Source organism: Lineus longissimus, chromosome 16 (genome assembly GCF_910592395.1).
Source record: "Lineus longissimus chromosome 16, tnLinLong1.2, whole genome shotgun sequence".
Classification (NCBI taxonomy): domain Eukaryota; kingdom Metazoa; phylum Nemertea; class Pilidiophora; order Heteronemertea; family Lineidae; genus Lineus; species Lineus longissimus.
In genome coordinates, this window is record NC_088323.1 from 15,967,125 (window position 1) to 15,980,821 (window position 13,697).

Below are 13,697 nucleotides of genomic sequence, written 5' to 3' on the forward strand. Positions count from 1 at the left end.
CATTGAACGGCAATTAAAACACTTATATTTAAAGCACAACTAAAATACAGACTCCATATGTTGTCTGGCTATACATAGTTATTATTCATAAAAGGATGAATTTACAATAATATTTTAATTCCTTTGGCCAGAAATATTGACAAGTTAGCAAATCCTTAATGAGGTTCATCTGTTCAGTTGTATATTGAGATAACAAAGTTTATCTTATCACAAACAGGTTTGAAACGGATAAATTACCTTGACGTTTCATGACTGGTCAAGTCATTTCATCAGAAGTGTCTTAGTTCTTCTGTTGACCACTAGAGGTAGTGGCCAACAAAACCTGGTCCCATACGTGAGGTAGTTTGAAGCCCCCTTCATCTCTATTCATGTTGGGTGTTTTTCTGATCCATATCGACTCCTTTATCCAGCGAAGGTATCGATTGGGTTCCCGGTATATAACCTTGCTGTCCCGCCAACTGATGGAATGATTGTCCTGGGCAACATGGTCCGTTATTGCCGATTACCTCCAGTGGTCAACAGAAGAACTAAGACACTTCTGATGAAATGACTTGACCAGTCATGAAACGTCAAGGTAATTTATCCGTTTCAAACCTGTTTGTGATAAGATAAACTTTGTTATCTCAAGTTAGCAAATATTTGAAAATACAGACAAGATATTCTTTGGGGGTAGAGACGAACAACCCCTAAAGAAGACATATCATCTGCAGGTCATGGACCATGTTGATCCCCAGCTGTTAAACTTGCCAAAACCTTCCACTCTGTCTCACATCTTATTTTTTCGCACTTTAAAAAAACGACAAAATATCTCGATTTGCTTACTTAACAAAAGCTCTTGTAACTCTTGAAATATGTGCTTCCCCATCCTCCACTCTCCACGTTCTTTCCAATGTCTTTTCGGCATGAGCTTAGGCCAGTCCGTCGGCTATACAGTGTACGTCACAAGCTTTCGACATTCCGAGATTCCGTTATGGTGCGAAATTCCGCTGACAGTGTACATTTTTGCAGACGGAATTTCTTTCACGGTAATGAAAACCCTTTCTTATGATCAAGAAGACATAGGCATTACATTTTTACGTATTGATAAAATAATGATAATGATAATAATACAGTTAACTGTATGATTTTTAATTAAAATTCCATAAATCTTCCTTCCTTCACACGAGTGGTCTCGTAGATAAATGTGTACATTCCAAGCATTACGTAGTTCCCTGGCACTGCGCACCTGGGGACGGAAAAATCGTCGAGGTAAGTGACGTAGCCGGCAATCATCACCACCCGAGCTCAGGCACAATTTTTTGGCTTATAAATTTGCAGCAAACTGACAGATGGACCAAAGCTCTTCCATGCAGTTTCGGTCATCATATCTGCCCCTGTGATTAGGAAAACTCGTGTAGTCCATCGCGACGCAATTTTCTGTAACCCCGCCAGCTGGCTGCTGGACGCCGTTCACCTCGGCCCAGTCGCTGTAGCCATATGGAGTGCCGTCTACCCATTTCCAGACGCCTTCAGACTCCTCGTCTCCTAGACCAAGCCATGTTGTTTGCCCAATCGTCACTTCCCTAGGACAAGAAAGCAAAGAAAATAATGTAAACTTATGTCAATTTACAAATTTCAGATTTTCAACGAACAGTGTCGGCCTTTAACGCAATTGTTAATTGCCTCTGAATTTCGAAAGTTGCAATAGTCTTAATAACTGTAATCACAGCGAGCATATTATAAGCTCCAAATGCAATTACAAAGAGTTGGAACAAAATCTTTAGGATGAGAGTAACATTAGCCTAATACCATTAGGCCCCACGTGGTGGCGCTGAAGCCGCCACTGGCGTGGGCCTAATTTCTAAAATATTCCACGTTTGAAAATCGACGACTGACCTCTGTAATGTACGTTGTCCCTACGTATACGCTCCCGCTTGGTGGCCAGTGTGTAACTGTGGGAGTCTTGTAATGCAACATTTAGAGTATTGAGATCTTATAGTTTTGAACGTAGAGTATTAGTTTATAGTTTATTAGTAATAGGGGCCTAGTCTTATATCACATATAAGTTGAGTCTCAACCCTGGTTATTGTGCCCAGATCTTGTGAGGGAAATCTGACCCTTCTTGGCTTTTGTTATATATGGAAGCTATTGTGTGTTGGGTTGGCTCTGGCCTGCTGTTATGTCATGTACATAGCCCCTTCCAAGGGAGAGGGCAGATCAAACCCAGACTCGAGACAAGGAACACACCAACGTTGAAGACCCTGATTATGTACTTAGAAGGAAGACAAGTTCTGCCACCAAGTTGTGCATCACCAAGTTGCAGAGCGCCTGAAACCAATGTGGGTAAGTTGCCACATAACCACTATTATACAAATAGTGGATGTTTGGGAGTTCGATATGGAATTTTGATGGACGAAGAAATGTCATGGCGGACGAGGCTCGCAATCATGGCGGACGAGGCTCGCAATCATGGCGGACGAGGCTCGCAAAGCCTCGTCCGCCATGACATTTCTTCGTCCAGCAAAATTCCATATTGGACGACCTTAAACATCCACTATTTGCTATATTATGCAACCAAATGTCTTGGCAAAGAAATCAATCCAAAGGAAAATAATGAAACAATTTGTTTTTAATGAAATATACAATAAAACCTTTTAGGATCCGATACGACATTTTTTTGGATCCGTTATTGCTTTTTTGGATCCGATACGATGTGATGACTTGAAATCACATGATGTGAATCGAGTTACGCTATTGGCCAAGAACATTTGGTAGCATAATATTGGCCAATTGCGGGCCACTCTCTGAGGTAATGCAAGAGAAAGAGTGGCTGAGTCACTCTAGAGTACTCTCGAAATTTGGTATCTGGCGACCGCGTTCATTGAAAGCCCCCAAAGGAGTCTTGCACCACGTATATCTTACACTTACATCACTAGTTCATTACGAATGAAATCCCTCATTGCCTCGTCCTTGATTGTTACAAGGTCTCCTACGCCTAAATTGTTGTCGGTTCCCATTTTCCTGCAGTAGTTTTGGGCTTGCTGCCAATGCTTTTCAGATTTAACTGTCTTAAGACACTTATCACCGTAATGAGTTAGCCAAGCACGGCATGGTGGAACCGAAGGCGTTGTTGGGGTGGTCGTTGTTGTTGGCGTCGTCGTTGTTGTTGTCGTTGGTGTCGTCGTCGTCGTTGATGGCATTGTTGTTGTTGGAGTTGTCGTTGGAGTCGTTGTAGTTGGTGTCGTTGTTGGTGTCGTCGTCGTTGTTGGCATCGTCGTCGTTGTTGGCGTCGTCGTCGTTGTTGGGGTTGTCGTCGTTGTTGTTGGAGTTGTCGTCGTCGTTGTTGGCGTCGTCGTCGTTGTTGGCGTCGTCGTCGTTGTTGGGGTTGTCGTCGTTGTTGTTGGAGTTGTCGTCGTCGTTGTTGGCATCGTCGTCGTTGTTGGCGTCGTCGTCGTTGTTGGGGTTGTCGTCGTTGTTGTTGGAGTTGTCGTCGTCGTTGTTGGCGTCGTCGTCGTTGTTGGCGTCGTCGTCGTTGTTGGGGTTGTCGTCGTTGTTGTTGGTGTTGTCGTCGTCGTTGTTGGCGTCGTCGTTGTTGTCGTTGGAGTTGTCGTCGTCGTCGTAATTGTTGTCGTCGTCGTTGTTGTTGGAGTTGTCGTTGTCGGCGTTGTCGTTGGAGTTGTCGTCGTCGTTGTTGGCGTCGTCGTTGTTGGGGTTGTCGTTGTTGTTGTTGGAGTTGTCGTCAATGTTGTTGGAGTCGTCGTCGTTGTCGTTGTTGGAATTGTCGTTGTTGTTGTGGTTGGTGTCGTTGTTGTTGTGGTTGGTGTCGTTGTTGTTGTTAGAGTTGTCGTCGTCGTTGTTGTTGGCGTCGTCGTTGGTGTTGTGGTTGTTGGCGTTGTCGTAGTTGTTGTCATCGTCGTTGTTGGCGATGTCGTAGTTGTTGTTGGAGTTGTCGCTGTTGTTGTGGTTGGTGTCGTTGTTGTTGTGGTTGGTGTCGTCGTTGTTGTTGGAGTTGTCGTCGTCGTTGTTGTTGGCGTCGTCGTTGGTGTTGTGGTTGTTGGCGTTGTCGTAGCTGTTGTCATCGTCGTTGTTGGCGATGTCGTAGTTGTTGTTGGAGTTGTCGCTGTTGTTGTGGTTGGTGTCGTTGTTGTTGTCGGGGTTGTTGTTGTTGACGATGTCGCCGTCGTTATTGTTGGCGTTGTCGTTGATATTGTCATTGTTGTTGTCGTCGCTGTTGTAGTTATTGGCACTGTCGCTGTTGTTGTCGTCCCTAGAATTTGAAGGTGATTATTAGAAGGATAGGTCAATTTTCAATGTAATTTTAAGATTTTGGCCGGGCCCGGTTTCTCGAAGAATTTTAAGTTCGTTTTGGTCTTTGGTGACCTAAGTCTTTGTCACCTCGCCCACTTATGTGTGGCAAAAACCAAAGTATGGTAGCTACCGTACTTATCCTACGGCAAAAGATAATGCCGCATTAGGCATAATGGTTTACGGCCACGTGACAACAGCAACAGCGAATAACTTTAGAGAAAATCCACTTATGACTACATTGTAAGATGTCAATATACATGTATAGCATGAAATGACGTCACATGACGTCATCACAAACGTCCCTACCTTCAATACCTCCTGCGGGTGGGAACTTTATCATCACCTCAAGCTGATACCGCTCCAAAACATGGCCGTCAATTGGCAAGGTATCTTGTTTGGTTTTAAACAATTTGACTGCAAATGGGGAGAAAAGTTGTAAACGCAGGAGTCAATATAACCCTGACCCCCCCCCCCTCCGCCAGATCGACGTCGACTTCATGACGGCGATTTCTAGAATGTTTTTTCTCTCTCCTTGCTACCGGGAAATCATGATGATGAATTGTCGATGGTTGACTTATCAAAGCTATCCGTCTATCAATTTTCAGTCCGTGGGGACTTACTGGAAGATATTGAAATGTTGTGAAATAAACACCCTTAAATATTTAATTGCGCTGCTTTGCGGGAAAAACAGTTCAGATTTGACCACATGGCTTCACAACAAGAACATGTGGCAACGCATTCTGCGTGATTTTCTTTGATATCTCTGGGGATAAATCATACCGCAGACATGATGTCGTAGCCCGGCATGTTAAAGTTAGTTTTTGGAAACGCCAGATGTCACCAGTTGCAGCGAACCCAACTCGTCGTGCACTCGCGGTTCTATTGGAAGCCATTCTAATCTTACCCGAAAAACAACGTATTTTCGAGCATGTGTGCTGACTTTAAGTTGATAATAATATGTAGGCCTATTGACGGTGCACTCACCATCGTTGGACGAAAATATCTTCAAGACGTCGATCTTGAGCCGCTGTAACACTTCGACTGTTCCCTCCGATGCGGTAACGGAGCGGATACCTCTGAAGAGAGAGTCGGGGGAAACATAGCCTCGCCCTAACTCAGATGCTGCTGCTGAAAGGTTTCAAATTGAAAAAAAATAAATCAGCAGCTTACACAACAGAAGTTTAGATGAGCTATTATCCATCAGCAGGAGACGTGTTCTGCGTTACGCCCCTCAAAATGAACTACATGTAATGCTTTTTCTGTTTTTTTGGACGTCATTTCCTAGTGGAAAAGGAAAACATTTCTCAACATCTCGGACGGTTGGTGCTTTAAACTGTAGGCGAATTTTATCAAAATCTCGACGTCATTTCCCACTGTTTTAATCCATACAAAACCTCACCCCATGACCACCCCCGAAGTCGAGATGACAGCACAGGAAACTGTACCCACAGGCCATTGAATCAAGTGTCCGCATATGTACAAGGGTTTGAAACACACGAATCAGAGCCCAAACAAAATAAATGCGAATCCGTCAGAAGAAGCTGACTTCCGACAATGCCAGAAGCCACCGTGACCCTTGTTCCAGGTGAGCATGACTGGTCAACGCCCAACAAACCGCTCACGATACGTATTAAAGGTCAGTTGTAAAAGGGTTTAGGCAGAAGAGTCACGAAGTGGACCTCTGTGGATTCTTCCCCTTCTTCCCTGGGCTTACATTTCCATCTTCATGGAAACGTTACAGTATTTTAACCACTTCTAACCGTTGATTCAATATCCTATAACTTGTAAATTGGCCTAAATGTCACACCTCAATTGACGTCGTGCACAACTACATAGTTGTTCTGTTGTTACGTCATCAATGACGTACCTTCTTTGACATGTCAATCAATGATGGTGCAGTCGTGATCGAAGTGGGGACGGAATTCGGAAAGATTGACAAAATTATCAGACTCTCTATTACCGCAAATCTGCGTTGGAGAAGTGAAACTTAATACCTCGTCTGATCCTTGACATGTCCTCTTATTCTGTGAGGACATAACTCTTTCTCTGGCCTCAATCTTGCATTTGACATGGTCTGTTGATTCAGGTGTTGTCATTCGCAGAGCCAGCACACGCTCAGATAGCCCGGTCTCTCACTCCCAGGCTAAATATTACTACAACAGGCTTCCCCCAGCAATCTAAGGCAATCAGGATTAGGCCATGGGAATGATTAATCCTGTTTACCGAGAGATTTAAAAAGATGATGAGGCTTTTTTTCATTTTTCATTATTCATTCTCGATTTACAGTCTGATTTACTGGTCAAAACACGCGATTCAGCGAGTTCCAGTAAATGGAAATCAGGTCGGTCATCAACATGAGGCATTGAAAAAATGTCATTATTATGATGAAGAGCCTACCCTGCCAAGTTTTTATTGTGTTTTTCAATCATTTAAGGTAAAGATGAACCACTGGAAAGATTATTATGAAAATATTTCATGTTCGCTCAGAACCCATGCGGGAGGTGGACGGTAAACAGGATTAATAATTCCCATGGCCTTAGAAACAAAACACAACAGGGAGGAAAGGCAGATGAATGAAGGTTTCCCTGGCGCAGATTTACCGTAAATAAGAAATATACAATTGACAACGATATAAAATACCGGTATTTCTCTACATTTTTTGGCAGACCTACCTCTTCCGTGTCTTCTGCCGTTACCAGCAGTGTGCCTTTGTGCAGCCGCTTCTCCGCCAGCGTAATCGAATGAAAAATAAAAGGCCCAAGGCAGAAAAGTCAAAATACAAATCAATATCAGCCAGTAGAATGGCACGGAGCCTTTCAGTTCTTTTGAACATGTTGAGTGTACAAAATGGTAGGTATCTCGATGAATGGTTTCGCAGGTCGATCCATCCGAATACCCTTGCCCTAGCGGAAACATTGTCAGCCTCAGAAATGCAGGAAATCTCTTCCACACATGCCAAGGCTGCGGCAGTTTTACTGATTGTGACAAGACTTGCATTCTCCGAGCCACAACAAGCACCTGCTGACGTCACGACGTCAATAATCTGTTGAGATGAGACGCAATGTCACCATTTGCATGTATTTGCGTCACCAGTGAGCCATTCTGGAAGAATCTCATGATTCTAATCTTGGAGGAGACTGTCCTCTCATATATGAGAGGACAGTCTCTATATATATCAGAGCAGGGTGTCTTTTTGAAGGATTTTCATCTTGGAGGAGACTGTCCTCTCATATATCAGAGCAGGGTGTCTTTATGAAGGATTTTCATCCTGGAGGCGACTGTCCTCTCATATATCAGAGCCAGGTGTCTTTATGAAGGATTTTCATCCTGGAGGAGACTGTCCTCTCATATATCAGAGCAGGCTGTCTTTATGAAGGATTTTCATCCTGGAGGAGACTGTCCTCCCATATATCAGAGCAGGGTGTCTTTATGAAGGATTTTCATCCTGGAGGAGACTGTCCTCTCATATATCAGAGCAGGGTGTCTTTATGAAGGATTTTCATCCTGGAGGAGACTGTCCTCACATATATCAGAGCAGGGTGTCTTTTTGAAGGATTTTCATCCTGGAGGAGACTGTCCTCTCATATATCAGAGCCGGGTGTCTTTATGAAGGATTTTCATCCTGGAGGAGACTGTCCTCTCATATATCAGAGCAGGGTGTCTTTATGAAGGATTTTCATCCTGGAGGAGACTGTCCTCCCATATATTAGAGCCGGGTGTCTCTTTGAAGAATTTTCATCTTGGAGGAGACTGTCCTCTCATATATCAGAGCCGGGTGTCTTTATGAAGGATTTTAATCCTGGAGGAGACTGTCCTCCCATATATTAGAGCCGGGTGTCTTTTTGAAGGATTTTCATCCTGGAGGAGACTGTCCTCCCATATATCAGAGCAGGCTGTCTTTATGAAGGATTTTCATCCTTGAGGAGACTGTCCTCCCATATATCAGAGCAGGCTGTCTTTATGAAGGATTTTCATCCTGGAGGAGACTGTCCTCTCATATATCAGAGCCGGGTGTCTTTATGAAGGATTTTCATCCTGGAGGAGACTGTCCTCTCATATATTAGAGCAGGGTGTCTTTATGAAGGATTTTCATCTTGGAGGAGACTGTCCTCACATATTCAGAGCCGGGTGTCTTTTTGAAGAATTTCCATCTTGGAGGAGACTGTCCTCTCATATATCAGAGCAGGGTGTCTTTATGAAGGATTTTCATCTTGCAGGAGACTGTCCTCACATATATCAGAGCAGGGTGTCTTTATGAAGGATTTTCATCTTGGAGGAGACTGTCCTCTCATATATCAGAGCAGGGTGTCTTTATGAAGGATTCTCATCCTGGAGGAGACTGTCCTCTCATACATCAGAGCAGGGTGTCTTTATGAAGGATTCTCATCCTGGAGGAGACTGTCTTCCCATATATCAGAGCAGGGTGTCTTTATGAAGGATTTTCATCTTGGAGGAGACTGTCCTCTCATATATCAGAGCCGGGTGTCTTTATGAAGGATTCTCATCCTGGAGGAGACTGTCCTCTCATATATCAGAGCAGGGTGTCTTTATGAAGGATTTTCATCTTGGAGGAGACTGTCCTCTCATACATCAGAGCCGGGTGTCTTTATGAAGGATTTTCATCCTGGAGGAGACTGTCCTCTCATATATCAGAGCAGGGTGTCTTCAAGAAGGATTCTCATCCTGGAGGAGACTGTCCTCCCATATATCAGAGCAGGGTGTCTTTATGAAGGATTTTCATCCTGGAGGAGACTGTCCTCTCATATATCAGAGCAGGGTGTCTTTATGAAGGATTTTCATCTTGGAGGAGACTGTCCTCTCATATATCAGAGCAGGGTGTCTTTATGAAGGATTTTCATCTTGGAGGAGACTGTCCTCCCATATATCAGAGCAGGGTGTCTTTATGAAGGATTTTCATCCTGGAGGAGACTGTCCTCACATGTATCAGAGCAGGGTGTCTTTATGAAGGATTTTCATCTTGGAGGAGACTGTCCTCCCATATATCAGAGCAGGGTGTCTTTATGAAGGATTTTCATCCTGGAGGAGACTGTCCTCTCATATATCAGAGCAGGGTGTCTTTATGAAGGATTTTCATCCTGGAGGAGACTGTCCTCTCATATATCAGAGCAGGGTGTCTTTATGAAGGATTTTCATCTTGGTGGAGACTGTCCTCTCATATATCAGAGCCGGGTGTCTTTATGAAGGATTTTCATCCTGGAGGAGACTGTCCTCTCATATATCAGAACAGGGTGTCTTTTTGAAGGATTTTCATCTTGGAGGAGACTGTCCTCTCATATATCAGAGCCGGGTGTCTTTATGAAGGATTTTCATCCTGGAGGAGACTGTCCTCTCATATATCAGAGCAGGGTGTCTTTATGAAGGATTCTCATCCTGGAGGAGACTGTCCTCCCATATATCAGAGCAGGGTGTCTTTATGAAGGATTTTCATCCTGGAGGAGACTGTCCTTCCATATATCAGAGCAGGGTGTCTTTATGAAGGATTTTCATCCTGGAGGAGACTGTCCTCACATATATCAGAGCAGGGTGTCTTTTTGAAGGATTTTCATCCTGGAGGAGACTGTCCTCCCATATATCAGAGCAGGGTGTCTTTTTAAATGATTTTCATCCTGGAGGAGACTGTCCTCTCATATATCAGAGCAGGGTGTCTTTTTAAATGATTTTCATCCTGGAGGAGACTGTCCTCCCATATATCAGAGCAGGGTGTCTTTTTAAATGATTTTCATCCTGGAGGAGACTGTCCTCTCATATATCAGAGCAGGGTGTCTTTTTAAATGATTTTCATCCTGGAGGAGACTGTCCTCTCATATATCAGAGCAGGGTGTCTTTTTAAATGATTTTCATCCTGGAGGAGACTGTCCTCCCATATATCAGAGCAGGGTGTCTTTTTGAAGGATTTTCATCCTGGAGGAGACTGTCCTCACATATATCAGAGCAGGGTGTCTTTTTAAATGATTTTCATCCTGGAGGAGACTGTCCTCTCATATATCAGAGCAGGGTGTCTTTTTGAATGATTTTCATCTTGGAGGAGACTGTCCTCTCATATATCAGAGCCGGGTGTCTTTATGAAGGATTTTCATCCTGGAGGAGACTGTCCTCTCATATATCAGAGCAGGGTGTCTTTATGAAGGATTCTCATCCTGGAGGAGACTGTCCTCTCATATATCAGAGCAGGGTGTCTTTATGAAGGATTCTCATCCTGGAGGAGACTGTCCTCTCGTACATCAGAGCAGGGTGTCTTTTTGAAGGATTTTCATCCTGGAGGAGACTGTCCTCTCATATATCAGAGCAGGGTGTCTTTATGAAGGATTCTCATCCTGGAGGAGACTGTCCTCTCATATATCAGAGCAGGGTGTCTTTTTGAAGGATTTTCATCCTGGAGGAGACTGTCCTCTCATATATCAGAGCAGGGTGTCTTTATGAAGGATTTTCATCTTGGAGGAGACTGTCCTCTCATATATCAGAGCAGGGTGTCTTTATGAAGGATTTTCATCCTGGAGGAGACTGTCCTCCCATATATCAGAGCCGGGTGTCTTTATGAAGGATTTTCATCCTGGAGGAGACTGTCCTCTCATATATTAGAGCAGGGTGTCTTTATGAAGGATTTTCATCCTGGAGGAGACTGTCCTCTCATATATTAGAGCAGGGTGTCTTTATGAAGGATTTTCATCCTGGAGGAGACTGTCCTCTCATATATTAGAGCCGGGTGTCTTTATGAAGGATTTTCATCCTGGAGGAGACTGTCCTCTCATATATTAGAGCAGGGTGTCTTTATGAAGGATTTTCATCTTGGAGGAGACTGTCCTCTCATATATCAGAGCAGGGTGTCTTTATGAAGGATTTTCATCCTGGAGGAGACTGTCCTCCCATATATCAGAGCCGGGTGTCTTTATGAAGGATTTTCATCCTGGAGGAGACTGTCCTCTCATATATCAGAGCAGGGTGTCTTTATGAAGGATTTTCATCCTGGAGGAGACTGTCCTCCCATATATCAGAGCCGGGTGTCTTTATGAAGGATTTTCATCCTGGAGGAGACTGTCCTCTCATATATTAGAGCAGGGTGTCTTTATGAAGGATTTTCATCTTGGAGGAGACTGTCCTCTCATATATCAGAGCAGGGTGTCTTTATGAAGGATTTTCATCCTGGAGGAGACTGTCCTCTCATATATCAGAGCAGGGTGTCTTTATGAAGGATTCTCATCTTGGAGGAGACTGTCCTCTCATATATCAGAGCAGGGTGTCTTCTGGGAGGATTTTCATCCTGGAGGAGACTGTCTTCCCATATATCAGAGCCGGGTGTCTTTATGAAGGATTTTCATCTTGGAGGAGACTGTCCTCTCATATATCAGAGCCGGGTGTCTTTATGAAGGATTTTCATCTTGGAGGAGACTGTCCTCCCATATATCAGAGCAGGGTGTCTTTTTAAATGATTTTCATCCTGGAGGAGACTGTCCTCTCATATATCAGAGCAGGGTGTCTTTATGAAGGATTTTCATCTTGGAGGAGACTGTCTTCCCATATATCAGAGCAGGGTGTCTTTTTAAATGATTTTCATCCTGGAGGAGACTGTCCTCTCATATATCAGAGCAGGGTGTCTTTATGAAGGATTTTCATCTTGGAGGAGACTGTCCTCCCATATATCAGAGCAGGGTGTCTTTATGAAGGATTTTCATCCTGGAGGAGACTGTCCTCTCATATATCAGAGCAGGGTGTCTTTATGAAGGATTCTCATCTTGGAGGAGACTGTCCTCACATATATCAGAGCAGGGTGTCTTTATGAAGGATTTTCATCTTGGAGGAGACTGTCCTCACATATATCAGAGCAGGGTGTCTTTATGAAGGATTTTCATCCTGGAGGAGAGTGTCCTCTCATATATCAGAGCAGGGTGTCTTTATGAAGGATTCTCATCCTGGAGGAGACTGTCCTCCCATATATCAGAGCAGGGTGTCTTTATGAAGGATTTTCACCCTGGAGGAGACGGGTCCCCCACTATGTGAGTGAATGGAGGAGACTGATTAGAGTCTGGTACCTGATGAGCTCCATGTTCAGGGTGTCACGAAAGAGAGGTTGTTCTCTTGCAAGGACTTACACGACTGGATTGAAATATACCAATTCAGTGTGTCTCAATAGACAGTATAGTTTGTTTGGTGACAGGGAGAGTAGTAGGAAGTAGAGTGTCTCAAAAGATGCTAGTTTGTCCTCTTAAAGGGAGTCTATAGGCAGTTATTATGTTGGCAAGATAAAGTTACATGAAGAAGCCAATAGGGGCCACTCCCATCTCTCACTACGTCGCAATTATTGACCTTTGTATGAGGAATATAATTAGTGCTGAATCAAACATAACCCAGGCCCTTACTGTGTATATTAGTCACCTGAAGATGGCCTAATTAACCCTCTGCTCTTGCCTATAGTCCCCCTTTAAAAGAAACAATCCAAATTAAGATGCGTTTTTCAACGATATTATTCATTTCATTGATTCATACTTTACAAAATCTGTACATCTTGCAAGCACATTTTGACAAAAAAACACCAACGATTTATACAGGGACTTAAAAAATATCAAGACACTTTCCTCTGGACAGTTGAACCATTGAAAACCTAACACGTGGAGCGGTATATGGGAACACCAACTGGTATGAGGTACCCAAATTCTGTGACGTAAACCATGGATAACATTATCTTCGGCCTTACTATAGAATAATCAGATACATCATGTGTTTGTATTTTGTGTTTTATACAAGACAGGTTCGAATGATTTAATAAATTGTAGATTTAGGTCTTGGATTTTTAATTGACTGCGCCCCCTAGCAGTGGCGCAGTACACCACACCTTTAAAGTGAATTTCGCATTACAATGCCCTAACTGCGCCTCAGTCAGTATCAAAGATATTATCAAGTCATACGTGAGTTACTGAATGGAACCCTATTGCAGGCCCTATTGTCCACATGTTCATCAGGCCGAGTCTAGCTTACTGATCTGTGCTGTACTCATAAACAGAAGAGAGTGAGTTTCTGAATGGAACCCTATTGCAGGCCCTATGGTCCACATGTTCAGCAGCCGACTCTCGCTTACTGATTTGTGCCGGTCTTTTAAACAGGAAATGCGAAGGTTCATTTTCACCGCCAGAGAAAATGTTGATGTTTGTTGAACATGCTGAATCCTTAAATCAAAATATAACGTTGCAGGAATTTTTGCACAAAATCGAAAATCTGTAATACACAGGCATTCTGGCCTACAAGAGCAACATGGCAGTGAATACTGAAGAAATGTATTGCAATAATTTCACCTGCAAAATTCACAAAAAAATTGAATTAAAACTAAAATAAGCCTTATCCCAAAGAGATTATTTTATAAAGCAGAGCTAGATAAGATGAAAGAAAGCTATTGCAGG

General features: G+C 43.4%; 2 protein-coding genes across 2 annotated transcripts; both read right to left on the reverse strand.

Annotated features, from left to right (window-relative positions):
- Positions 1–1,303: 1,303 nt before the first annotated feature.
- LOC135500183 (tetranectin-like) lies at positions 1,304–2,996 on the reverse strand. The gene is made up of 2 exons (XM_064791429.1): positions 2,908–2,996; positions 1,304–1,562 (listed from the first exon to the last, which is right to left on the reverse strand). Exons 1-2 carry the CDS (start codon positions 2,994–2,996, stop codon positions 1,304–1,306), a joined length of 348 nt encoding a protein of 115 aa, XP_064647499.1.
- A 315-nt stretch (positions 2,997–3,311) lies between these two features.
- On the reverse strand, positions 3,312–5,691 carry LOC135500184 (integumentary mucin C.1-like; the record flags this gene model as incomplete). Its single annotated transcript, XM_064791430.1, has 4 exons — positions 5,687–5,691; positions 5,272–5,363; positions 4,594–4,701; positions 3,312–4,246 (listed from the first exon to the last, which is right to left on the reverse strand). Coding segments are annotated over exons 1-4 (1,140 nt in total), but the record flags the coding sequence as incomplete, so codon positions are not given.
- Between the last annotated feature and the right edge of the window lie 8,006 nt (positions 5,692–13,697).

Excerpts from the sequence above, each read along its gene's own strand:
- LOC135500183 (XM_064791429.1), bottom strand. The coding sequence starts at position 2,996 with ATGGGAACCGACAACAATTTAGGCGTAGGAGACCTTGTAACAATCAAG. Across the intron at positions 1,563-2,907 it reads ATTCGTAATGAACTAGTGAT|GGAAGTGACGATTGGGCAAA; the intron begins GTAAGTGTAAGA and ends TTCTTGTCCTAG.